Below are 26,473 nucleotides of genomic sequence, written 5' to 3' on the forward strand. Positions count from 1 at the left end.
TTCTCATGCTCTGTTTCACTTTAACTGATAATTCTGAATGTGACAACCCTTGTCTTTGTATTATGGTAGGCCTGTTATAAATATTATTACCTCATGTTAGTCTTATTGTTGGACCTAAAAGTGCCTTTCTTTCTGGAAATTATTATTCAAAAGAGCGCTGGTGATTTCATCACATTTACAACCCACTGTTGGGTAATCAGCTCGTGAAGCTACGAAGAGGAAGGTTAGATATAAGCAGCTGTTGCTGTAATCTGGAGGAGCGGACTGATCCGTCGAGGCAGGGGACAGCTGCAGGTACAGTTTCTGCTTCTCTTTCATTTCTTCTGATGAAAAACTGCAAATATTTCTTCCGTTTCCATGAAACTATACTACAGAATCATCAGTAGTTTAGGCTGCTGCGAGGCAGAAACGCCTACTATGCAAACATACCGTAGCATTTAAACAGCAATGAAGAGCTGATAATAACATTAAAACTGACATGTGCAATTTATCTTGTTAGTTGTGTCTGTACAGATGGTCAAAGCCGACTCGATATGCACCATTTGTGTTCCTGCAGAGCAAACGGTGGTGTAATAAAGGGTAGAGTAAGGGCAGCCAGAATCAGCGATATGTGGGAGGATATGGGACTCTCAACCTAATCTACAAGAAATAATCACGAGCTTTCAACATTTGGTGAAATCCAGTAAAATGAGCCATTTAGTTTGAGCCTCCTAGCTTTTTAAGATTTAACTGTCAGTAGTTGCAAAAGACTTAAAATGTTGAAATATTTGTATTTGACAAGAAAAATAAATTTTTAATTTAAGAAAAAAAATTATTTATTTGGTTTATTGTGAGTAGGACAGTGTTTTACATCGCGTCTACAGAGGAAACAGTGAGGTGAGCAGACTCTTAAAAAGGTTGATAAATCAGTTATTAACAGTTATACATCTAAAACAAGTTTGCTTGTGATACATGTTGTGATTCACTCCATCAGATAGAAGATGAAATTTTATATTTATATAAAAGCAATTTTGGCTTAATTTACCAGAATACATTAAGGTCAAGCGAGCCATGTATTTCAGCTAAAATGACCCTCAGAGTTGAGTTTTGATTGTTCCTCCAATTTAAAATCATTCATATGTGAACATTTAAATACATTATAGCATGTATTACATATCTGTTCTAATTGTCTGTATGTGCTACCTTTGGTGCAGGATGCATCATGAGCTACGTACATACAAATGCATGGACACACTTCCAAAATCATCAGATTAATGATATTCTTTTAATTCTTAATATTTCAGTGTTATTATTTATAAATTACAATGTTATTACATATACTTTAGCTGTTCTGAAAACCAGAGGAACTACAATCATAGGGCGGATTTGTTTTCAGCTGCATGGTGTTGCTATAGAAACTGTAGTTTTTACATAATAGGAGCATTTTACCTCAAATTTAAAGTCACAAATATTGAATTAACAACAAACTGGCCCTTTTGTTGGTAAATTATAAGCACTGAAATATGCCAAGGTTCAAAGGTCAGTTCTTCAAAGAAGGAGCCATGTAGAGTTCATTTTCTTTTTTTAATGAAGACCTTTCCAGTGATGAATTTGGTTAGGTGAAAGCCAAAGTTTTTGTTTTTCTCATTTTATTGACAGACCTTCAGATGTTTAGGTTCAGAGAGTACATGCAAGACCTTGAATAAAAAATGAAGCTTTTCATTTTGTCCTTCAAATATTTGGGAAGTATATTCCAGAAGAAACCATCTTTAGACTTATAGTATCATTCACAAGCCAGGACATTCATATCAGCTCGAAAGAAGGTCTGAAATACTGGAATTAGGGACAACACACATAATCACAGTCTTAATTATATGCTGTTTGTCTGAAAATACGCCGTAATGCTGAAAATTTGAGGTCTGCTGACGGACAGGATTCCTTCAAATGGGATCAGAAATCTTCCTGCGTCAGTACTGCTGATCATCCATATGGATAGATGATAACGGCCTACTGTCCCAACTGGGCTGATAACCACTAATAATGTCAATTCAGTCGAGTGAGAACATCCTCATTGACTGTTTACTGTCCTACTATACTTCTTATTACCAGTATTAGCAGTGAATTGGTAAAAGAAGAACAAATTATCTGTCAGTGGTCAGGTTTCATTCAAAATGATCTGATGATGGAAACAAAATGAATAAATGGAACAAACAGATTTTTTATAACTGGTTTGTTTTGACTGTCTGTCTGTGTTACTTACATACAGGCTTAGTAAATGTCAGCAAGCTTAAAATCAGCTCTGCTGATTCATTTATTCATAAATTTTTAAGCTGTCACAGGTAACCCACCCGTTACAGGTAACCCACCTGTTACAGGTAACCCACCCGTTACAGGTAACCCACCTGTTACAGGTAACCCACCCGTTACAGGTAACCCACCTGTTACAGGTAGCCCACCTGTTACAGGTAACCCACCCGTTACAGGTAACCCACCCGTTACAGGTAACCTATCCATTACAGTGTGAATATGACACATGTGCTAATGACTAAATAACTGAAACATCATGAGACAGCTACACTCTACTTTGAAGAGACGATGCGTGTCCAAACTTCATTACGGACTAATTTTCCATAAATGACCCAAATGCAGTGATTAAATAAAATCTTTGGCCAGAAAAAGTCAAATTTTTAAAATGTCCTGATGAACATGGTTTCATTCAGTCGTCTCTCTAAATATTTCTAAAGTTCAGATCTTATAAAAACATGTTGATGTTAATAAAACAAAGAATATTGGATCGATTTTAAGCCATAAAATAACTCGTAGATGACTACAGTGATGGCAGATTCAGCTTGTTCAGTACCTCTATTTGTGTGGCATCAAAACTCAGAGCAACACACAGGGCAGCTATGACTTAATAAAAGAACAGTGTAAACCTGTTCTAGTGGAAAAAAAACCTGAAATTAATCTGTACAGAAAGCCAGGGCCCCCCTCTCCACCCCAGTGTAATTCACTGGGCTCAGGACTACGTATATGTAAGAAATAGTAAGAAATCATAAGAACCTTTTATGAGAGCAGCCTGACTACAGTTAATTTAGTGAAACTGAGATAATAAAAACATATTTTCTGCATTAGAAAACGTAACTTAACTGGTTAAACGTGACCAGAAAAGTCGTGCAGACGCCATGATTTCTATGGTCCCGGCACGTCGTTTTGAACGGTAACGTGTCGCAAACACGTGTTGAGACCTCGTGGTAATTTCACATATTACTGTGAAATCAAGTTTAAGTTTATTACGAATATGAATATAAAACTAAGTAAAAAAAAAAAAACAAAAAAAAAACAATCATACAAAAGTAAGACATACAAAACAAATTTAAAAGGGAGAGAGAAGAAGTATAACTAAACTCCCACCCCTTCTCCTTAAAGAATAAATAATAATAAGCTTCCTGGTTTTAACCTGTCTACAAGCTAAGACCTGATGTTAGTAGTTAAATAATTTGTATGTGTAAATAGTATTTATTACCCACAACTTACACAATATTCAACATTTCCTTTTCATCCACTTGAAGAAACAACAAACAAGGATTTCTCTCAGTTAAATGTTTATCATATGTTCCTGAATCAGGGATTTTTCTAGAAAGGTCAGGTCCTACACTAACAAAGTATTCATTAAAGTTATTTGCTTCCTCTTTCATGTTATGAAATGAAATGAAATGAAAAATACTTTATTAATCCCAAAGGGAAATTCAATATTGTAGTAGTAGTAATTTTTTTTTTTTTTTTTTTTTTTTTTTTTTTTTTTTTTTTTAAACAATCACATTAATTAATTAAGGGCTTTGTTCTTCAGCCTGATAGCTGCTGGAAGGAAGGATCTTCTGTATCTCTCTGTCTTGCATCGGACTTGAACAAGCCTCCCACTGAACACACTCTGTTGTTTCGTCACGGCGTTGTGTAGAGGGTGTGAAGGATCTTCCATTATCTTCGTCAGCTTGTACAGAATTCTTTTTTTGATGATCAACTCCAGCGGCTCCAGAGTTACTCCAAGCACAGAACCAGCTTTCTTGATCAGTTTGTTAATTCTTTTCAAGTCTCTGGTTCTGATGCCGCTGCCCCAGCAGATTGCTGCAAAGCTGATTGCACTTTCAACAACAGACCTGTAGAACATTTGCAACATTTTGGTGCAGACGTTAAAAGATCTCAGCTTCCTTAAGAAGTAGAGTCTGCTCTGACCTTTCTTGTAAATGTACTCAGTGTTGCTTTTCCACTCAAGTCTGTTGTCCAGCTGAACTCCAAGGTACTTGTATTCCTCCACCACCTCCACCTCCTCTCCCATGATGGAAACACTTCTATGTGTGTTCTTGTTCCTCCTGAAGTCAACAATCATCTCCTTTGTTTTCTTGGTATTCAAGATGAGATGATTGTCACCGCACCATTTCACAAACTGACCGACCAGTTCTCTGTACTCTGCTTCTTGTCCATCACTAATACACCCAACAACTGCTGAGTCATCAGAGTATTTCTGCAGATGACAGAACTCAGAGTTGTACTGGAAGTCTGAGGTGTACAGCGTGAATAGAAATGGTGAAAGTACAGTCCCTTGTGGTGTTCCAGTGCTGTTGACCACCATCTCAGACACACAACCTTTCAGTCTCACAAACTGTGGTCTGTTTGTGAGGTATTCGTAAATCCAGGTGGTTGTGGAGGGATCCACCTGGAATTTCTGCAGCTTCTCACACAGCAGAGCAGGCTGAATCGTATTAAAAGCACTTGAGAAATCAAAGAACATGACCCTCAAAGTGCTGCCTGACTGGTCCAGATGAGAGTGGGCTCTCTGAAGCAGGTATATGATGGCATCTTCAACCCCAAGCCCATTACGGTATGCAAACTGTAATGGGTCCTGAAAGGTGTTCACCTGCTTGCTGAGGTGAGCCAGTAAGAGTCTCTCCAGGACTTTCATGACGTGAGATGTCAGGGCGACTGGTCTGTAGTCTTTTGGTTCAGCTGGTTGTGGTTTTTTAGGCACTGGAACAAGGCAGGATGTTTTCCACAGCACCGGGATTCTTCTCTGACTCAGGCTGGTGTTGAACAGGTGCTGGAGAATCGGACATAGCTGTTTTGAGCAGGTCTTGAGAACTCTGGGACTGACACCATCTGGACCTGCAGCCTTGTTCTGGTTCAGTTTCACCAGTTGTTGCATGACTTGGTTACAGGAGACAGACAGAGTGGAGGTGGAGGCAGAGGAGGTTTCAGGAAGTCCTGATGTGGAGGGAGATGAGGTTGTGTCCAGGTCCTTGACTGAGCTGCAGGGTGACAGAGTGGAGGTGTGACAGGAAAGCTGTGGGCTCATGGAGGGTGTGTGGCTAGTTGGGGTTGAAGCAGGAGATGAGCTAAACCTATTGAAGAACATGTTCAGTTCATTCGCTCTGTCCAGACCTCCATCGGTCTGATCCTCCTTTATCCCGAAGCCAGTGATCTTCTTCATTCCTGACCACACATCCCTCACATTGTTTTTCTGAAGCTTACTTTCCAACTTCTTCCTGTAGTCCTCCTTGCACTTCTTCATTTGTGTTTTAAGTTGTTTTTGTGTGGACTTCAATAACTCCCTGTCTCCATCCCTAAAAGCTTTCTTTTTGATGTTCAGCAGCTTTTTCAGGTCACTGGTGATCCAGGGTTTGTTATTGGGGAAGCACCTCACTGTTCTTGTTGGAACGGTGCTGTCCACACAGAAGTTAATATAATCTGTCACACACTCAGTCAAGGCGTTGATGTCATCTCCATGAGGTTCACATAGGACGTTCCAGTCTGTAGCCTCGAAGCATCCTCTCAGAGCATCTTCAGCTTCATTAGACCAGGTTCTAATAGCCTTTCTAATGACTGGTTGTTGCTGAACGATGGGCTTGTAGGAGGAGGAGAGAAGAACTAGGTTATGGTCTGATCTTCCTAAAGGTGGCAGGGCAAAGGAGCTGTATGCATTTTTAATATTTGCATAAAATAAGTCCAACGTTTTGTTTTCTCTGGTGGAGCAGCTGACAAACTGTTGGAAAGTTGGTAGATAATATACAATTATTAATTATACTTTACATTGTCATAATCAATGAAATACTATAAATACTATTGTGTTCTGATGTATTTCTTATAATGTCATTTAGTATTTTCCATATTCCTGCATGTTATTCATATTATCCTCTAATATCTTCTTATAGTAATCTTTTTTTCTTGCCCTGATGATTTAGTTAATTTACTTTTTATATTTATATTTTGCCTCTTTCGTTCTCTTTATGTTTTACAGGCATTTTGTAGTCCTTTTGTGATCCATGGGCGTTTGGTATGTGCTACTCTTCTCCTGCATTTCAAACCCGGACAACACTGTGTTTTATAATGAGGAAAATATCTTTAGAAACTCGTTATATGCCAAATCAGCATATTTTTTTTCTGTATGTTATGTCCCAGTTATATTCCAGTAATTCATTATTTAGCTCATTAATGGATTCCTCGGTTCTTACTCTTCTATATTTTATTAGTTTGTTTGACTCATTCTTGTAACTGATACCATGTAAACACTGGCAAATGGTTACTTATGTCATTGATTAACAATCCACTTATTATATTGTTGTCAATGTCATTAGTGAAAATAATATTGATCAGATATAGATAGAATGAGGTGAATTCTGCTTGTCTAGTGATTTTTGGAAATAAGCCCTTTCTATGCATTGTATTAATAGATTCATCTGTAGCATTGTGATTGTTGGGATTCAATATGTCAATATTGAAATCCCCACACAAAAATATTTTTGAGTCAGGTGGTCTGTAAATACAGCTAACAATAATATTTTAGTTTTTTTCCATAGAGATTTCAGTTGTTAAGCATTCTAGTTAGTTGTCAGTCACAGTTGTCATTCTTTCTAAAACCCTGAAGTTGAAAGATGTGTCCATAGCAACACTCCCACCACCTTTATTTTGTATATTCTTATACCTGAGCAATCTAATTCGAAGTCTGTTCCTTTGTCAACATCCACTCATGTTTCAGATATTGTTATTATACTGAATGGTTTAGAAAGTTTGTAAATAGCTCTTAATGTTAGCTCTTAAATCAGGTTGGGGACTCTAGATTGAGGTTTTTCTGTTAGAGAAATTATCATTTTTTATAAAACTTTACATAATAACTGACTAAAGTGTGTATATGTTGAAATAAAGCCCTTTTTATACTAACTGAACTCACTAAATTCATGCAGGATCTCTTTTCTTGTTTGTAGTTCAGCCATGGAGCTCGTCTTTGTGTTGCTGATGTGTTTGGCTGGTTGCGGTGCTTCCGGCTCCAGGGAGTGGGCTCAGCATGGTGCCCCTATGTTTGCTGACCTCACACCACAAGAGATGAAAGCTGTGCGGAACTACCTACATGCTATTCCAGAAATGAAGCTCACATATGCCAGTAACAAGGCTCTGAAGAAGAACAGTATCTTGCTGATGGAGCTCCATCTGCCAAAGAAGCACCTAGCCCTGAAAGCTTTGGACCATGGACAGGCCAGACCCCCCCGTCAAGCTCGTGTGATCATCCAGTTTGGGAACCAGACCAAGCCCAAAATCACTGAGTACATTGTGGGTCCCCTGCCCTTCCCGACGACTCACATAGTCAAAACTTTCAAGGGGAACAAACCTGTCCGATTTGAGTCGAGGCCAATTACTTTGGTGGAGTATGACCATCTTGAGGACAAGCTTAAGACGATCGCCGCTGCAGCTCACAAGCTGCTGTTTGAGACCACAGGAGGGTTTTCTTACAGTAACTGTTCTGACCGCTGCCTGACCTTCTCGGACATTGCCCCTCGTGGTCTGGGTCCAGGTGAAAGGAGGACCTGGATCATGCTGCAGAAGTTTGTGGAGGGCTATTTTATTCACCCAATCGGATTTGAGGTACTGATCAACCATCAGGATCTGGATCCAGAGAAGTGGACTGTTGAGAAGATCTGGTACAACAGCATGTATTTTGACAGTGTTGAGGAGCTGGTAGAAAAGTATGAATCAGGAGAAATTGAGAAGCTCAAACTGCCTGATCATGATGACGAAGACCTTTTTTCTACCTACATACCTCGAGGTCACAGCAACACGGCCACTAACATCCATGGGCCGAAGATGGTCGAGCCCCAGGGCCACCGCTATCGCATTGAACAGAACTTCGTTGAGTATGCTGGATGGTCGTTTGCCTACAGAGTCCGCTCATCAGCTGGGCTCCAGGTCTTTGATCTCCGTTTTAACGGGGAAAGGATTGCCTATGAGATCAGCCTCCAAGAAGCTGTTGCCTTCTACGCGGGAGATACCCCTGCTGCCATGCAAACAAAGTACATCGATGCAGGCTGGGCGATGGGCAGCTCGACCTTTGAACTGGCACCTGGAATCGACTGTCCAGAAATCGCAAGCTTTATTGATCTTTACCACTACTTTGACACAGACAAACCCATGCTCCATAAAAATGCTCTCTGTGTTTTTGAGATGACCACCGGCATGCCTCTGAGGAGGCATTTCAATTCTAACTTTAATGGAGGATACAACTTCTTTGGGGGGCTGGAGAACACGGTGCTGGTGCTGCGGACAACCTCGACTGTTTATAACTATGATTACATTTGGGACTTCCTCTTCTACCAGAATGGGGTGGTGGAAGTAAAGGTTAGTGCTACTGGATACATCCATGCCACCTTCTTTACACCTAACGGACTTCAGTATGGCTCCAAGGTGTATGACTATGTGCTGGGTAACCTGCACACACACCTCGTCCATTACAAAGTTGACCTGGATATTGCTGGTAAGTTTTATAGTTTTGTATCTGCCTATTTCTAGGTCAATTTAAAGGCAGTTATCAACCCAGACACTTCAATCAAACCATTAAGCAGGAGACCAGAGTTCACATCCTTTCATAACCCTACTGTTAATATCTGATATTTTACTAATCATAACCATGATCTTTGCTCAGAATTAATCAACCCTATGGAAAAAAATTTAATATTACCTGTTAAATTGGGAAAGTCCTAATCTTTTAATGCCTATAGTATCATATTTGATACTTGATATCTTACTGTACTTAAATCCATCTGGAAAATTCATTTGAGGTTTAAAGGCCTTGCACAGTGGCCCTAAGTGGTTCACCTTCATAGAAGGTCCATGGATTAGACCCGAGGTCTTCCAGATCCAAGCCCACCTATTTTACTAAAGGCCACCAATCCTCTTACACAGGTTTTGTAACTGCATCACATTATGGTAAAAAGTTTGCTCAACATACTGCTGTGTACAATTTGATAATTATCTTCTACCTTTTTGCACTACAGTAATTCTGACATATCTTAGGTAATAAACAGTACATACATGCAAATTAGCTTGTTTATTTTATTCTTTTTTTTTAACATTTGGGCATTTTTTTTAATCTGTCAGTTATTATAATTTTTTTAGTGAAGATTAAGAGGTTAAACCATAATCACCTTTTTAATAAAGAACATTTCATACATCATAATATAATAAAAACTGCATATTACAACAGGTATATCATACAAATTGTAGCATATGTAGATTTTTGTTACTTAAACCCAAGACAAAAAAATGCTGCATGCTTTGAGAGTAAAGCCTTAATGTTGAGACTGATTTTCCCTGATTTTAAGAGCATTTACTTGCAGAGTGTCTTACACACTTTATATCTTAGCCCTGACCTAGTCTTTTCCTCATGATAAAGAAGCTTTATGGACTTTATCCCATCATAAAGGACACAGACTTGGTGTGTTTTGCAACCATTCTGCATTAACACAGCTATGTGGGATTAAGGTTATGTGTCAGTTTATAAATGTAAAGCATGTATTTTTGCAGGTCACTTCTATGAACTAGCTTTACAGTATTTAAACACATCTTATCCCTTGGAGACTAATAGTTTTAAACTCATTGTGTTTACTTTGACACAGGTCAAAAGAACAGCTTTGAGTCGATTGATCTGAAATACGTCAACTTCACAAATCCATGGAGCCCAGAGAATTTCATCGTCCAGTCAAAAATCCACAGAACGGAGCACAAGACGGAGCGATCTGCTGCTTTCCGCTTCGGCAAAAAGTTTCCTCGCTATGTGCACTTTTATAACGCTAATGAGAAAAACAAATGGGGGCACCAGAAGGGCTATCGGATTCAGTTCAACTCCCATGCACACAGTGTCCTTCCAAAAGGCTGGAGAGAAGAAGTTGGCATCAGTTGGTCAAGGTGATAATACTTTTTACTAATATGGTAAACTACTCAAACCAAGGCTGGACTGGCCATTGATGGGGATTTTAGGTTGGGTCTTCCCTTTTTTTAACAATTGTACTAGTATTCATTATGGTCGTGACACCTATTCATACACAAAACTGGTAGATCGGCCCATTATTCATGATTGATTCTGAACTGAACCAATTACAGCCGAGGGCCGATGCCACCTCCATCTTGGTCCACGGTTGTCAAACAATCAGTCATTCACATAGAGATGAGGACAAAATGGTGAACAATAAAAAAAGGAAAAGAGGCGCGGAGAAAGTTGAGATAAAAAGAGACGAGCCCTTCGTGTAGATGATGCCGAACGTAGTAAATAACACAGATGTTTGCTGGTGGCTGTGCCGGAGCTTCCTCTTCAGCAGCAGGTGATGATGGCGGAGGTGTCCGGCAGGCGAATGAAGAGAAGAGGAAGCAGGAGGAGAGTGTAAGAAAGAAGGTAAGAAATGATGAACTACAGTCTACCTGGGTCGTCTATAAATCAAGTTTAATTTATTCTCATTGTGTTTGCTAACTCTTAACACAGTCACTAGTTATAAGTGACTTTAGCTAGTTGTAGATGCTAACTAGCTAGCTTGTTGTTTCCCTACTGCTGGGCGGTTTCTCTGATGTTATACTAGTGATAGTGATCTTACTGCTTCAGCAATTTTATTTTACTAAATTAGTTAACTATAGTCGTTATTAGGTAGGTGAATATTTCAGGGTTTAATAATAAGGTACACTATGCAGTAAGTTTGTACTCAGATACAGCTAAAGCTCAACAGAGCATAAATGTTCACGTAAAACCAGATGATTAGGTTCGTATTCATCATGGACCCTCTACACTTACAGATATCATTTAGATTGAATCAGATTAGTATTTGCCAGGAGATGTGATGCTGCTCATTACCATAAAGTTGTATGGAGTTTAGTTGTCCTTTATATGTAAAAACCCTCTTTAATACAGTCCAAAGAAGAGGTTTTGCATCTAACTTGAGTGTTAACAAGTAAAGTGCTCAGAAAAATGCTTATATTAAAATTAATTAGAATTAGTGCATCTTAATAGTCTTAATGCATAAGACACTAGGTGGAATAAATATGGGAATGAGGTATTCTGGAAGAAATAACCTCCACTGTCTCTTACAGGATGCATTTTTGGAACCTGCCGTGGTTTCCTCTAAGCATGTACTTTATAGAATACATGACTCATCTATTTTTCTAAAGACACCAGTACTGTGATCATCTGAGCAAGTGTTGTTCTTTCTCACCTTTCTCTGTCTCCTTTCACTTTTTCAAGGTGTCCATGTTTGAGGAAATATTCTGAGCTGAGTGTTGCCGCTGTGGAGGTCTAAGGTGACATTTCATTGATGTAGTGAGAACTGTGAAAATATCATAGTCACAATTCATTTTAACATTCATCTAATCTCTGCTCCTCTGTGTCCTATTCTTCAGGAACCATCACACTCTGTTCATTGTTTGTTCAGGTTCATGTGAGTTACTACTGTATATGATGCAGCTGTTCCCCCACATTTTTCTAGATACCAGTACTGTGATCATATAAGTAATACTATCACGTGTTATTCTTTCTCATCTTTTTTTCTTTTTCTCTTTTGACTTTTCAAAGGTTGCCATGTTTGAGGAAATATTCTGTGCTGCTGTGCTGTTTATTGTTGTGGTGAATAAAAAGTCTGTGAAAATATAACTAAATCTGTCATTTTTTCATTTTAATATCCATTAATGATCATGTCTTGATCAATGGCCATGGTAACATGGTGGTTTTTTTCTGCATTAATTATTCTGAATTAAGAAATTCGTAAATAAAGTTTTCTCCTTTGTGTACATGGAAATACAGTAATACCTCGAGATACGAGTTTAATTCGTTCCGTGACCTTGCTTGTATCTCAATTTGCTTGTATCTCAAAGCAATTTTCCCCATTTAAATTAATTGAAATCCCATTAATCCATTCCAGCTTGCAAAATTCCACTTCAGTTGTTGTTGATTTCCCGTTTCAATTCAATAGACATCATCTTCTTCTTCACATCACTGTCCTTTACACTCACTTTCTTAGGATCCATGGTGTTAAATGTGAAAAAGTTGTACTGTACGCAAAATAAAAGCACAAAATACGAGCACAGCTTTATACAATATAGATGTGATGTTCATGAACGAATCGATTCTTTTGAATGACTCTTTTAAATGAACGATGGGAACCGATTCACAGTTGTGAGCCGTTCATTTGGGAGCCATTCTTTTTATAAACAAATTTTTGACACTGCCTTCATCAAATCAAATCAAACTTTATTTATAAAGCGCTTTTCATGCCATCGGCAACACAAACTTCTTTACATGATTAAAAGCATAAGAATAAAAACACTCAATGAAATCTTTCACACAGTCTCACACACACACACGTATACACACACACACGCCAAGCCCACCCCCACCCCCCTTCCAGCTAAAAATGGCTGAATGAATAAATAAATGAATAAATAAGTAAATAAGAAGTAGTACAGTTGAGTAAAATGAAAATAAAATAAATAACATGTGACATCATAGAAGTCTGATGTCCAACACGCTCCCTTCATGTGAGGCATCTATGGACAGAGAGTATTGTTTGGAAACAAATACTGTGAGTTCTATCCAAAACATTTACTAGAATTTGCACCGACTGCTCAGGTTTATCCTTTTTTATCTATATTTTTCCTATACTTTTTAAATCTTGTATAATAGATTTTATATAGCTACATATTTTGATTGTTTGTTATTCTTATATATTGTGAAATTTTGTAAGATATTGTAAGAACAATGGCTCTTTGAAAGGAACGGCTCCTCAAGATCCGGCTCCCTTCAAAGAGCCATAAATCCCATCTCTATTACACAAGTGTTTAACAAAGCGAGGTACACAAACACTAACCCAGTGAGACGCAGGATGCTGAGGCGGTGGAAACAGAGCACACGTTGTTGTTGTGGGTCTTTGTTCGGCGGCGGCGGCTCGGATGCTCATATCTCAAAAATTTGTTCATATCTCAAGGCAAAGATTTGGTCGAATCACAGCTCCTATCTCAAAAAAATTTGTATGTTAATGCACTCGTATCTTGTAGTAATTCCAAATTTAGGTTTACATGGAAAACACATTTAATCGCCTTTATTGATTCTGCCTCAGATCTGGGGGTTGGGAAGGGTTCTGATTGGACGGACATGATGCATTTACGTCTACCGGAAGAAAACAAGCTCCAGCTGGACCACTGACTATCTGACAGACAGGCCTCAGTTTGTCTGACTGGGGAACATCTTGTCTGATGTGGTGATCAATGACATAGGAGCACCTCAAGGGATGGTCCTTTCACCACTCCTCTTCATCCTGTACACCTCTGACTTTAAATACGTCTCTCACTCATACCACCTGCAGAAATACTCTAATGACTGTGCGGTGGTTGGATCTATCAGAGATGGACAGGAGGAGGGATACAGGGAGCTGGTGAACAACTTTGTGGACTGGAGCAGCAGCAACCATCTCCTGAATGTGGGCAAGACGACGGAGATGGTTATTGATTTTAGGAGGAGGAAACCTGAACACCAGCCCATCAGGATCCTGGTGAGGAGGTGCAGGTTGTGGACAGCTATAAATACTTGGGTGTGCACTTGGACAGCAGACTGGACTGGATGATCAACACAGATGCTGTGTACAGGAAGGGGATGAGCAGGCTCCCTGAGGAAGGTCAGATCCTTTAATGTCTGCAGCAAACTGCTGGAGATGGTCTTCCAGTCTGTGGTAGCCAGGACCATTATCAGGTTGAAGAAACTTATCTCAACTTTGATATGAAATTAAAAGGACAGTAAGCGAAATCGTTTCACCGCAGGTTTGCTGCTGTACGCTGCCTGTGGAGCCACACCTCCCTCAACCTCTTCCTCCCACTCACCTTGTTGGCAAACGAAAGCACAAACACACTGAGCAAAACAATATCATCACTTTGTGAAACATGTCGAAGTCACTTATAACATTTATGTTGTTACTGCCCAGCAGAAGAGCTAGCTTCCAGTCAAATTGTAGCTTCTTTAGCTTGCAGTGCTTTCCTCTTTGAAAATACGAGCCTAATGTTAGTCCGGGTTATGTCCCTTTCTCTATCCGACAACTTCTTCTTTTTTCAAGGTAAGGTCTGTTCCTGGTCGTCTTCTGGTTAATGTTTCATTCTACTCTCCACCATTTCGCTTCAAAAATATGTGCTGCCATTGCTCGCTGGCTAAAGCCTTTTATAGGGATGGAGGGAGAAGGAAGGAGGCGGCGATTCGCATGGATGTACATGAAGGTGTGGCCGGACCAGCTGATTAACACAGGGAGATCAACACAGAGAGACAGTGTGTGATGTCATGCTATAGTCGAGAAAAAATTACACCAATAGTTCTTCACATAGCCATTTTTGATTCCTACAATCTAGAAATGATGAATTCCACTTATTGCCTCTTTAAAGACCCACGCCATAACTTTTCAACCTTAAAACTCTGCATTCTGGACTTGTTTGATGGCACAGTGACATCTATGCTGCATTTAGGGGGTTAAGTGTTGAACTACAGCGGGGCTTTCACAGCTCTGGGGAAGAAGCTGACTCTGAGGGGGCCGTCCTCACAACGCCGAATTGTAGTAAAACCACAAATGTACTTTAGCAAACTGCCCTTTCATTCCCACGAAGCCAGGGATTAGCCTCCAGGAAACTGATCAGGTCTGAAACCAGGTACCAAGGTGGATCGGTTTGAAACCTCTACCATCTGTGGTACTGTGAGGACAGCGTAACCGCACCACCAGCTGTGTTGTGGTGCGGCTCCAGACAGTCCTGGCTTGTGTACAGTTACAGCACCAAAATGCAAGGCTTTTACAGCACAGTGCTGCTGAACCATCAACAGCGGAGCAAGCAGATATGTCATTATCTGCGCATGCGCTGTCTTGTTCTAACGCTGGACTTTTTACTTTTTAATCATCGTAGCGCCCCCCACAGCCTTGTAGTATGTACTACAGCGGTGTTGTGGGGATGTTGAAGCGTTTCTCCTAGTTTTTGCCACCGTTTTCACACCTGAACCGGCTTCAGTACCATCTGGACATAGCCTAAATCTGTTTGTGGTGGTTTTAATGATTCTGTACTGCTTACCTGATGGAAGCGGTACAATGTTTACATACATGACAGCTGCCATGTTTGTTTAATATAATTTTTACTATGGTGTCTCTGAATGGACAAAAAACTCTATGTGACGAGAGAACCCTCTCAGCTTTAAAGCTACAGTACTGGCTTTGTTTAAAAGATGATACAGCACTGCAAGAAACACCTTAAGGCCCATTATGCTCCCTTTATATACATATTTAGTTATGTCCATTTCAAACATCTCTGCGCTCATGTGTCCTTTACGTTGGCATGGTTGTTAAGTAAGCTAGAGGGCAGTGCAGAATTTGGAGCTCATCTCAGAAAGAGACATGAAAGGAGACAGTGCAGTGACGGTGGTGGTTTGTGGGTTCGCCTTTTTCTTTGTTTCTTTCACAAGCTGCACATCAGCTACACTGCTCAACACTGCCCCCGCGGTTTCCAGAGGTACTCCTCCACTTACTCCGCCATGGCCAAAAACAGACTAAATTAAGCACGTAAATGCAGAAAACTGACAAAATGCCCTGTATCCGTCTTTAGCATAGAGCATAAGTGGACCTTTAAAGGACCACAGAAAAAGGAGTTACCTGCAGTGCAGTCGTTACTGCGCCTGAGGCCACTGGATCCACTCAGTAATGAAAACTGGAAGAGTTTTGGCCACTGACGGCCACTGTACATTCACAACTGTGTTTGGTATTTGAGTCTTAGCTATGCCCATCTTTACCACTAGATGGGAGTGATTTACATACTATACCTTTAGTTCAATAACTCGTCACCAATTGAAACAATTCAGTTAAATTGGCTCAATGTTGGCAATCCAGCCTCTCTATCCTCATTATTTGTATGGACTACAAGAAGCAAGGGGAGAAGGTGACAAATACAGCTTTGATAGGGATGTTTCATCCAATCACTACACATTATTTACAGCAAAACTCTTACACAGCTTTTGTTTAAATGGTTGATTTCTGGTTTAATAAAACTAGGATAGTAGCTGGCTTTTTGTTGATTGTGAAATGACTGAATCAGATTCTTTTGGTCATTGATTCTTCCAGATATCCACTGGCTGTGACTCTACATAAAGAAAGTGAAGTCACCAGCAGCAGCATTTACACCCAGAATGACCCGTGGGAACCTGTTGTGTCCTTTGAGAACTTCATCAACAATGAGGACATAGTAAACCAGGTGCAATATGAACATTAATACAGATATACAGTAAACATGTTTTTTTCACAATGCATTTTGAAGACAAACATAAAAATGAAAATAAATGTCAAAGCAGTTGTGTCAGAAGGTGTTTAGATTGGACGATGATGAGAACAAAAAATCAAATTTAGGTTTTTTTGATGCAATGATCCCTTTGTGTGATGTTTCCTGCAAAGTTGCGTCATTTGTTTTGCCCTTCCTATAAGAATCTACTCATCAGTTCTGGTCATTCACCCTCACAGTAACATGCAAATAAAAACCCACCTGATTTGTGTTCCGTTGTAAAAGTTCCTGAGTAATGTTTGCTCCTCTGTGTGCAGGACCTGGTAGCCTGGGTGACGGTGGGCTTCCTACATGTGCCTCATTCAGAAGACATCCCCAACACAGCAACGCCTGGCAACGCCGTGGGCTTCTTCCTCCGGCCCTTCAACTTTTTTGATGAAGATCCTTCTTTGACATCCAAAAGCACCGTCATTGTCCGCCCGGACGAGGACGGCAAACCCAAGATCCAGAGATGGACACCTGAGGTCGTAGGTCACTGTGTGAGCGATAAGCCTTTCTTCTACAACGGCACGTACGCAGGAGTCTAGAAGAGTCCAGCGATAATTTGGATTTATGTGAAGTAATGTCACAAACATTTCTGTAAGGTTTTTTTTATGTTTAGATAAAATCAATCATAAATTACAAGATTAAATATCTTCACAATGGAAAAGTTCATACTGTGTAAACACTGTTTCCATGAATGATGCCTCGTCATGTATGACTTCTTTCTTTAAAATGCATGTACATTCTGAAATTATAGTTTTTCACGCATGTCTGCTCCATTTCTTGTTTCTTCACTGCTGGCTGAAAATATTAGAAAATGAACTCAGTGTTAAAGGATTTGGACCACGCCAGCTTAAACTACACCTGTGAGCAGCTGGTCAGAGTCAGAGATGTAGAGACAGAGCCTTGAGGGTTCTGTTAATCCCATGATGGGTCTCCATGGAAGAGATTTAACACCTCCGAGCATCCAGGATACAGGGTTGTGTGTATCCGTCCTGGTCGGACATTCTCCCTGCCCCCCATGGCAGGAGACACAACAGGCCTTAAAAAGCAAACAGCAAAATCCGGATCCTCCTGAGCAAACACTTCAGGATACCACCTGGCTGTGTGGTTGGCCCTGGAAACCCAACATGTGATGTACAGAGAATCAACGCCTCATGTAACTACTGTGTTCTGTATGTACACACAAAAAACACTTTAGAATAAATCAAACTGTTTTGATCATGTCTCGTGTGTCGGGGGTGACTCCAGACTTATCTGTATTAAACAAAGATTAATAAGCAGATATACTTACTACTGCAGAGAGAAGGTGTGAGTGAGGCAAAGTAGATTTGTGTGAAGAGTAAATAGTGGTTTTGGTTTGAGGAAACGGAATCCAGCCAGCGACTGTTGGCAGGATTCTCACAATCTTTTTTTTATAAGTGTGTGCTGAAGTTTTACAGTGAGTGTGGTAAAAGATGGCTGAGGACCGTACATGCATTAGTGAATGGACAACACTAAAAAAGAGGACAAAACATAAAACTAAAAAAAAGACTTTGGTTACAAGCATTCCTGCTGGCAAACCCATAGCAGTGGTCTTGACATCACCACTATAAAATAGTACTGAGCTTAAAACACAGTTTCTCATTCTTACAATATCAGTGTGAAACATTATTTCCCTCATGCTGCAGTCTTTTTCTGTCTTTTGAGTGTAGTGAAATGATTAAGAATGTATTTTACAATCCTGATTAACAGATCTATTTGTGTATAAAACCTCTATGAACAGGCTGTATTCAAATTTTGCCAAAGAAAAAATGTCCCACAACAGTGTTTCCCACAGTAGTTTGTGGAGCATGAGAAGCTCCTGTAGGGTTTACTACCAAACAGCCTGGGGACTTTGATGAGCACTTATCGCCATCTAGTGGTTTCTTTAATAATTACTTGGTTAGATCCTCAGCCGATGCAGAACATTCACTCATTCGTTCATTTTCTTTACCACTTACTCCAATTCAGTGAGTGTGCGTAAAAGTTAGATGTAGTAAGAAGACATTTGACCTATTAAGTTCCTGATAATTTCTAGTGTTACAACTGTTTTATTATTGCTTTATAGAAAAGATAAAAATGGTCTAGGTCACCATTTCTCAAATTGGGGTACACGTACCACTTGGGGTACTTGGGGAACTCCAGGAGGAATGTGAGAAAATAGAAAAATAATAAATAGTTGTCATGTAGAATTTAAAACAATCCTGTAATATCAATAAAATAAAGATTTAGGTTTTTAAACCAAAATGTTTATTTAGTATTCAGTTTAATTAATTATAACAATCCGTACCGGCATTTCTGACTTATTCTGGTTCATACCTGATAACATCACCTGTTAATCACTTGTTACAGCAGGTAATTTAGATGGTGGATTTCTGGCTGAATTGCAGCATCAAGATGCTGAAAAAGCAGTTTAGAACCAAAGAAGGCCTGAGTGGATGGGGCATGAATCAAAGCCTTGCCACCTCAGCTTACAGCACCGAATTCAAGGTATAATGATTATGGTGAAGGACTCTGGCCAGGGTCACTACATGGTAAGAGTTCCCAGCTCTGCCAGCCTGAGGGAAGCAGCTCCTCCTGAGTCTCTGCGGGTTCCCTTAATGAGCCTTAGCGACCGGCCAGAGCGGCGCCACAACACCACACCGTTGTTAGGATGATGAGGGTCTCTCATGATCCTGTTCGCTCTGGCTGGTGTTCTCCTCATGAACATTTCCTGGAGGGAGGGGAGTAATCAGACAACAGCACAGAAGTACTTAAAATGACACTTGAGGTCTATTCCGTTTTCAGCCAGATATACTTTCTATTTCTTTTTTTACTGTTTTGAGTTAAAATACAATTAAACGAATTTTTCCAGACATTACTAGATCATGAGTTTACAATATTAATTTCTGTGTCTATTATTTAATTCAGTCATCCACTAAAATCCATTCAAATAAAAAATGTTGCTTTTTCAGTTAAATATTTTTATGTGATTAAACTGTGATTAATCAAGATTAATTAATTACAAAGCCTGTGTAAGATTCATATCGTAATTCGTGCATTGGAGTTAATTTGTTTTAAGGTGCTAAATATATGTTATGGCATTGACTAGTTACTTATTTGTGTTAAAGAGTAATCTTCATAGGTTTAGCTCTCCTTAGTTGCATTTCAAAACAAAAGTGATAGTTTGTTGAATCCGCTTCTGTGTTTCTACTCTTTCCTTTCGGTTAGCCCCTCTTGACTAGCACTGTCACCTGTTATTTATCCCTCTACAGAGTGAACTACACACCACGTATCGAACCCTCACGTTACACCTGTAATTAATTAGATAAAGTTTTTAAACAGCCAGAGCAAACAGGATCATAAGAGACCCTCATCATCCTAACAATCCCCCACACTGGAGAGTGGCTCTAACAGATACCTGGAGAACCATCAGACATCTCCATCCAAGAGAGAGCAGTCCTAGGAACAGCTAAGATACTGTGGAGGACCCTCAAGCTCCCAGGACTCTGGTAGTGGACCTGAGCTGGAGATTAACAGCCACCCAGCCCAGGAAACACAGGATAGACGGGAGATTTGGTGAAGGAAGAGGTGTTTTTTAAATATGCACATATATTAGGGCTGGCATAATCCATGGGGAGGGAAAGTTTTTTTTTCTCATAGCACTAAATTTTCAGGAGGTGTTTTAGTTTTATTCCACCCTAAATTTAATGGGACATATACTCAAAGGTTTTCCTTGAGTATATGAGTAATTCCTCTCATATATATATATATATATATATATATATATATTCTTTATTATTCTGATGGTTAATGTTTTATTTTTGTTGTTAATGTCTATATGCCTCAAAGTCTCTGTCCTGAAGCTGAGTTGTTTTCAGAGCACCGGGGTAATTTAGCGTGAGGTCCAGCAGGAGGCGCTGCTCTACAGCTGACGTTTCAGTTCAGTTTTCAGTTTACTCAGGCAAAGAAAATATATTTACAATGTATGTCCTTGTAAAAAGAAAACTTAAAGACAGTCGGAAAAGGGTATATAGGCAGAAACAAAAGCTTATAATGCCCACCCCCCAAATCAGTTCACATCGAACTATAAAAGAAGAAAATAGCTACCATGACATACATACAATTATAGGATTTAAAATATAATATACACATATTTACTGTTAATAATTACATTCACATGATTCATAATGTTTAATCACACTTGTCTTAAATATGTTTTAAAACCTTTTAAAAGTTGTACAGTCTTTTAGCTCCTGGTCTAATTTGTTCCATATATCAACCCCGAGAAAAGAAACACAACGTTGTTTTATGCTTGTTCTTGCTTTTGGTTTTCTAAACATATTTTACCCTCTAAATTTGTACAGGCAACAAATGATTCTTTACTCTAAACATAAATTGAGCAGTTTTAAAGTCAAACAAATCTTTAAACTTTAATGTTTTTAAATGAACAAAAATTGGTCTGTATGCTCTCTGTAACCTGCTTTATTTACAATTCGAAAAGGCTCTTTTTTGGATTATGAACAAAGGATTTAAATTAGTTTTGATTAAGAAATTCTTTACCTTTGTATAACACTGCCAGTGATTTGGACAACTTTGCTCTAATATAATCGATATGTAATTTCCAGCTTAACACATTCTCTATTAAATTTTACATCATTTACTCTTTTGATTTCTTTATCATTTATTTTTAATGTTGTGTTCATATTAACAGCACGATTTGTGAATATGATAAATTTAGTTTTCTTTAAATTCAAAGTTAATTTGTTTGAATCAAACTAACACTTTAGTTTGTTTAGTTCATTTTCAATTATGTCCATTAGATTTTTTAGGATCATCTGCAAATAATATAAAATGTAATGTCTATGAAACTAAACATTTATCATTAATATGAAGAATAAATAATAAAGGACCCAACTCTGACCCCTGCAGGAGACCAGTGGTCATTGTCAGTAACTGATTCAGTGTTTTCAATGTGGACAAACTGGGATTTATTCTCTAAGTAACTCTTAATCCAAGAGAGAGCCCCACCCATGATTCTATATCTGCACATTTTTTAAGTAATAATTCATGGTTAACTGTATGGAAAGCTTTAGGTAGATCTAAGAACACCCTACAGGATATTGTTGTTTATCAATTGCTTCAGATATTTTTTCCACTAGAAGTGCCAGAGTCGTAGTCCTATCAGGTCTGAACTAATGTTGCTCACAGAGAATATTATGTTTTTCAATAAAATCATAGAATCTTTTAAGAAATATTTTTTCCAGTATTTTTGAAAGTTGCAGTAAAGGGAAATCGGTGTGTAATTAGAGACGTAATGTTTGTCCCCAGCCTTAGAAATCGGAATAAGCTTCGCGATCTTCATCTTTTCTGGAAACCTGCCTGACTGGTTACAGATGTGTGCCAGTGGTGTGAATGTACACCCAATGATGTCTTTTAATGCTGACATATCCACTCCATTCCAATCTGCTCAGCTTTTATTTTTGAAGTTTTGGACAATTGTAATAATTTCATTTTCATTTGTACTCTGTGTAAATATAGTTTTATCTAAATTTGTTATTTAACCTACAATTTTGTTTACATCATTTTGATTAGAATTCGTCTCTTTTGCCAAGTTAGGCTCAGAATCAATAAAATATTTGTTCAATTCATTTGCAATGTCATTAGATTGATTGATTCAGCATATTTATTTCTCTTTACTTTGTGGACTAAAGGGCAGCTTTTTTCATAAAGGGTAATAATGATATTCAGAAAACTTTCATAAGCCATGTTTACATCCTCTACATAAACCTCACCCCAGGTCTGTTTAATTAAAACAACTTTAAATAAATTTACTGCTTCTTGAGTTTGTTGTCTTGAAACTACAAACGTTTTACTTTTGGTAACTTTTGTAGGCCTCTGTACTATTGTAAAAACAGGTAAAAGGTCAGCAATTAAAATTCCGCTTAACACATCCCTTTCAATAACTTTAGTAAATATATTATCAATCACTGTTTCACTGTTTCTTGTTATTCGAGCTGGTCGAGTGATTGATTTGATACAATCCTAAACTAAACATGGAATTAATAAACTCTGTATTTACATTTTGCAAACCCCGCAAACAAAACACATTTTTATTGTTTATGCCATCATATATTTTTTTCCTAAACTTTTCAACACAGGATCCTGGTTTTCTATACATACAGCTAATTATTTCATTCTTTAATTTTTCCATCTCAGTTTCCAGTGACACACTCTATAGTTGTATTAATTACAAATGACATATTGCTCAGAAATTGCTGTTGCAGTAAATTTAATTTTTGTTTGTCTCAACCACCAAATAATCAGGACTTCTGCAATTAAAATGTATAACAGATTATTTGTCTTTTGTAATCACATTACTTTCAAACAGATCTTCTATATAATAGTCACAATGAGTATGTACTGTAGTAAAGAAATTATTCTCTGGATCGATATCATTTAGTATATCCTGTGATTTATACTCCGTGTAATCAAACATTTGCAGCTGCAGGCTTTCATAACATGCATCACCAGTTTCTGTTCTTACTGCTGATCCATCCAAATTCTTAGTGGGTCTTATTTTTTTATTGTCCATTGATTGTGGGTAGTCTTCGTCATGTCATCCATGTTCATCCCCAGCTAGTGTCATTTGTATTGTTCAAGTTGTAAAATATCTTTGATAAGCATCACATTTGGTGCTCTGGGGCTCCATTCAGCTTTATCAGTACTGTGCAGGTTCTCGTCCAGGTGTCATGAATCTTCTTTTCTCTTCTCAGGATCCTTGCTTGTCTTGCGATTTCAGAATTTTTATTTTGTAAGGTGCTCATTCACATATACGCTTGTGCCCTTCAATTTTTTAGCATTTCTCAGCACCTTCATTTTCCGTTTCCTACTAGCAAGTCTGATGAGAATATTTGGCTTTTTGCTATTTTTTGAGCCAAAGTATGACAAGCAACAATATCTTTACTGTCTATTGTGATGTCTCTGCTTTTAAAGGTCTTGATTACCTGATCTTCCAATGAAGAAGTATCCAGATTTAGAGCAGAAGGTAGCTCACTGTCATTTCCCCTATCATCAGCTGCAGCCTGTGCATAAGTGTGATGTATTTCAAGCCCCAATATCAAGAGGTCTTTTATCCTTGAACACTGCTCCAAGTCATCAATTCTTCTTTCCAGTTGTTCAATTTTTTATCCTTTTCTTGCATTATAGCCTTGAGATGTTTAATTTTGTCCAGTGCTTCTTGCCTCTCTGTTGTTTTGCCACTTTAGTTATTTCTTGTGACATAAAATCCAAACATTTCTTTATCTCCACCAGATCTCCAGCCAATTTCCCTGTGGTCATTGTTGCAGCAAATGTAGTCCTTAGATAATACAAAAAGTTTGGTGATGGTATCTGCTTACCAGAGGGTTGTACCTTCTGCTGAAAAGATCCAAATATTTCACCAAATTCAAAAAATTGTTGTAATCCAGAGGTATTTGTTTCTTAAACCAATTGAAAACTGGTTAAAATTAGGTGGATATTGGTTGATTTTTTTGAGCTGATGACTGCAGGGAGCGATTACACCTGTGGTATTGTGCAGCTTCGGCTGCGGGCCTGTGCACATAAACAGTCCCCTGTGGATAAAACCCACAAGTACCAAGAAGCAGTACTGCAGCAGTGGCTTTTATTATTGCCTGATAGCTCATGCAAGCCCATGTTAGCTTCTCTGGCTCCATCAGCATCCACTATTTCCGTTAGCTTTAATTAGCAACTGTTAACTTCTCTGTCCAGTGGATAAACTCACGGTTGGGAAAGTTTGGGGATATCCCACTTCTGATACCAACTGTTGTGCTTTTTGGATCTCCAACGGGAACTGTACTCCTCCTTCTGAACGTGTGTGCATGGGAAAGACTTCACACCACAAGGAATATCCGTTTTGGCAACTTTACTGAACGCAGATGGTACGTACAGATATGTAGCATCTACATTAGCATCTTTATCGCTGCTGTGTTGGGTTGCGGTCTCTAGCTCCGCATGGAACAGCAAGCTGAGCTGTCCATGCACCAAGCCGTGAGTACTGTTCTCATTTGTGTGCATGCTGCTCCTGTTACCCAATCTGAATACTATACTGGATAACATGCACAGAACGGGGTTGGTCAGACTTAGCTGCTGTGATCTGCCTTACAGTATCAACTGTGTATTGACCATTATAGCCTCAGCACATTTGAAGTACACAATCATTCTAATAGAAAAAGAAAATGCTTTTGTGGTGTAATATATATAAAATTCACACCTGATTTGCTTTCCTTTATGATAATTGAAATCTTTTCATGTTTGGGTTCTTGCCCTTTATCGTGTGAAATACACGGTGAATTTGACTCGCCTGAAAGAACCTTACTTGTTATACAGCTCACAAGGAAATTCTTCTCCTTTCTGGAAGGTGTTCAGAGCCAACATCAGCTGGATGGACTGGAAAAAGACATCTTTTTGATGCTATAGTCTGAATTAGAGCAAATCTCTGACAACAGATTTTCAGAACGATTATTAGCCTAATCAATTTCCAACATGTTTTTCAAGCATCTGTTTTGTCTCTTTGTGGTAAATTGATTTCTCTCGTGTTAGTATAGGAAGATGGACAGAGTTCCAGTAACCATAACCATACATGAGCAAAGAAGATAGTCGTAATAAGGTTAAAAAACTGCCATGAAAAACACCATCTATGTCAATATTTGCTTTTTTATTAAATACATTTTTTTATTTCAGTTCCCTTGCGGCCTCAGTTTGTGTCTGGTGGTGAGATCTCTGTCCTACCTCTCCATGTCTTACCTTTATGACCTTTTTCACCAACTTTTTAACCAGACAAAACAAAAGGTAATCAGACAACAATGGTGGCATTGGACATATTTGGAAAAAGTACAAAGTAAGAAGCGGTTTTATTACTCAAAACTGCCGGTTTTACTGCTTTATTCTCCTCTCACACTGTCATCTGCAGCTTATCGGCCATAATATCCCTGTAGAAACACTTAGAAAGAAAGAAACTTTACTTCCCCATAAATGTTGCTAGTCAGTAGAATAGCTTACACGAGCATCATACAGGTGTGTCTAGCATACCAGTTTAATGAGACAGTGGGGCATCAGTTTGACTTTAGAGACATTATGCTCACTGTGACTAGCACCCTCGCCATGGAAAAACATGATCGGTCTGTCATCTCTGGGAGACCCCGACCTTTGTTTTTTTTTTTTTTTTTTCCACAGTGGACTGATGTTGTGGTGGTCATCACTGCTGCATCACAGCAAAAAGGTCCCTGGTTCAAATCTCATGTAGCCGGGGTACTGATGGTGAGATCTGCTCTGTATGTGTGGGTTCCAGAGTCGATTTTGACATTAGCAAAGGCATAAAAAGTTCCTCACAGAAAAAGACAACTGTTTTGTTACTCGTCCTTATGAAAGACTTTCATTTCAATATCATGTAATTGAGTGGACAGGACCAATGAACAAGCAGACGATTATAATGCTAAATATTCTATTCAGGAATTTACAATAAATTGCTTTTGTTTGTTTGTTTGATTTGTTTGACAAACTGAAAACAGAATTATTTCCCTTACTGGTTTCTGTGATTTCATAAGATGAAGAAATATGTTGGGCAAATTTATTTCACATTAATATTTTCTAGATAGAAAATAGTTTGTACAACAATACATCACAAAAATGCACTTTAATCAGAAATGATAAGAAACACATTAGTTAAATTCATTAACATAAATGTGACCGTTAACAGATAGAACTGCAAAAGTGATAAACCCCTGTTACACAGTCACAGACATCATCGTCCTTATAGCCGTAATAATTTAGAAAAAGAAAATCTATATGCCACAACTTTGACTCGTTG

General features: G+C 38.6%; 1 protein-coding gene across 2 annotated transcripts; it reads left to right on the plus strand.

Moving 5' to 3' along the window:
- Positions 1 to 206: 206 nt before the first annotated feature.
- Positions 207 to 17,812, plus strand: aoc1 (amine oxidase copper containing 1). Of its 2 annotated transcripts, XM_041968163.1 has the most exons (6): positions 207 to 294; positions 6,269 to 6,304; positions 7,233 to 8,773; positions 9,915 to 10,203; positions 16,410 to 16,539; positions 16,881 to 17,812. In XM_041968163.1, the coding sequence occupies exons 2-6, from the start codon at positions 6,294 to 6,296 to the stop codon at positions 17,148 to 17,150; spliced, it is 2,241 nt and encodes a 746-aa protein (XP_041824097.1). In that variant the 5' UTR covers positions 207 to 294; positions 6,269 to 6,293; the 3' UTR covers positions 17,151 to 17,812. The 2 variants fall into 2 exon arrangements, with proteins under 2 accessions (XP_041824097.1, XP_041824098.1); XM_041968164.1 differs by lacking the exon at positions 6,269 to 6,304 and having other exon boundaries at positions 260 to 294.
- The last annotated feature ends 8,661 nt before the right edge of the window (positions 17,813 to 26,473 follow it).

Source organism: Melanotaenia boesemani, chromosome 18 (genome assembly GCF_017639745.1).
Source record: "Melanotaenia boesemani isolate fMelBoe1 chromosome 18, fMelBoe1.pri, whole genome shotgun sequence".
NCBI lineage: Eukaryota > Metazoa > Chordata > Actinopteri > Atheriniformes > Melanotaeniidae > Melanotaenia > Melanotaenia boesemani.

Excerpts from the sequence above, each read along its gene's own strand:
- aoc1 (XM_041968163.1), top strand. Across the intron at positions 8,774-9,914 it reads AGTTGACCTGGATATTGCTG|GTCAAAAGAACAGCTTTGAG; the intron begins GTAAGTTTTATA and ends ACTTTGACACAG. Across the intron at positions 10,204-16,409 it reads GTTGGCATCAGTTGGTCAAG|ATATCCACTGGCTGTGACTC; the intron begins GTGATAATACTT and ends TGATTCTTCCAG.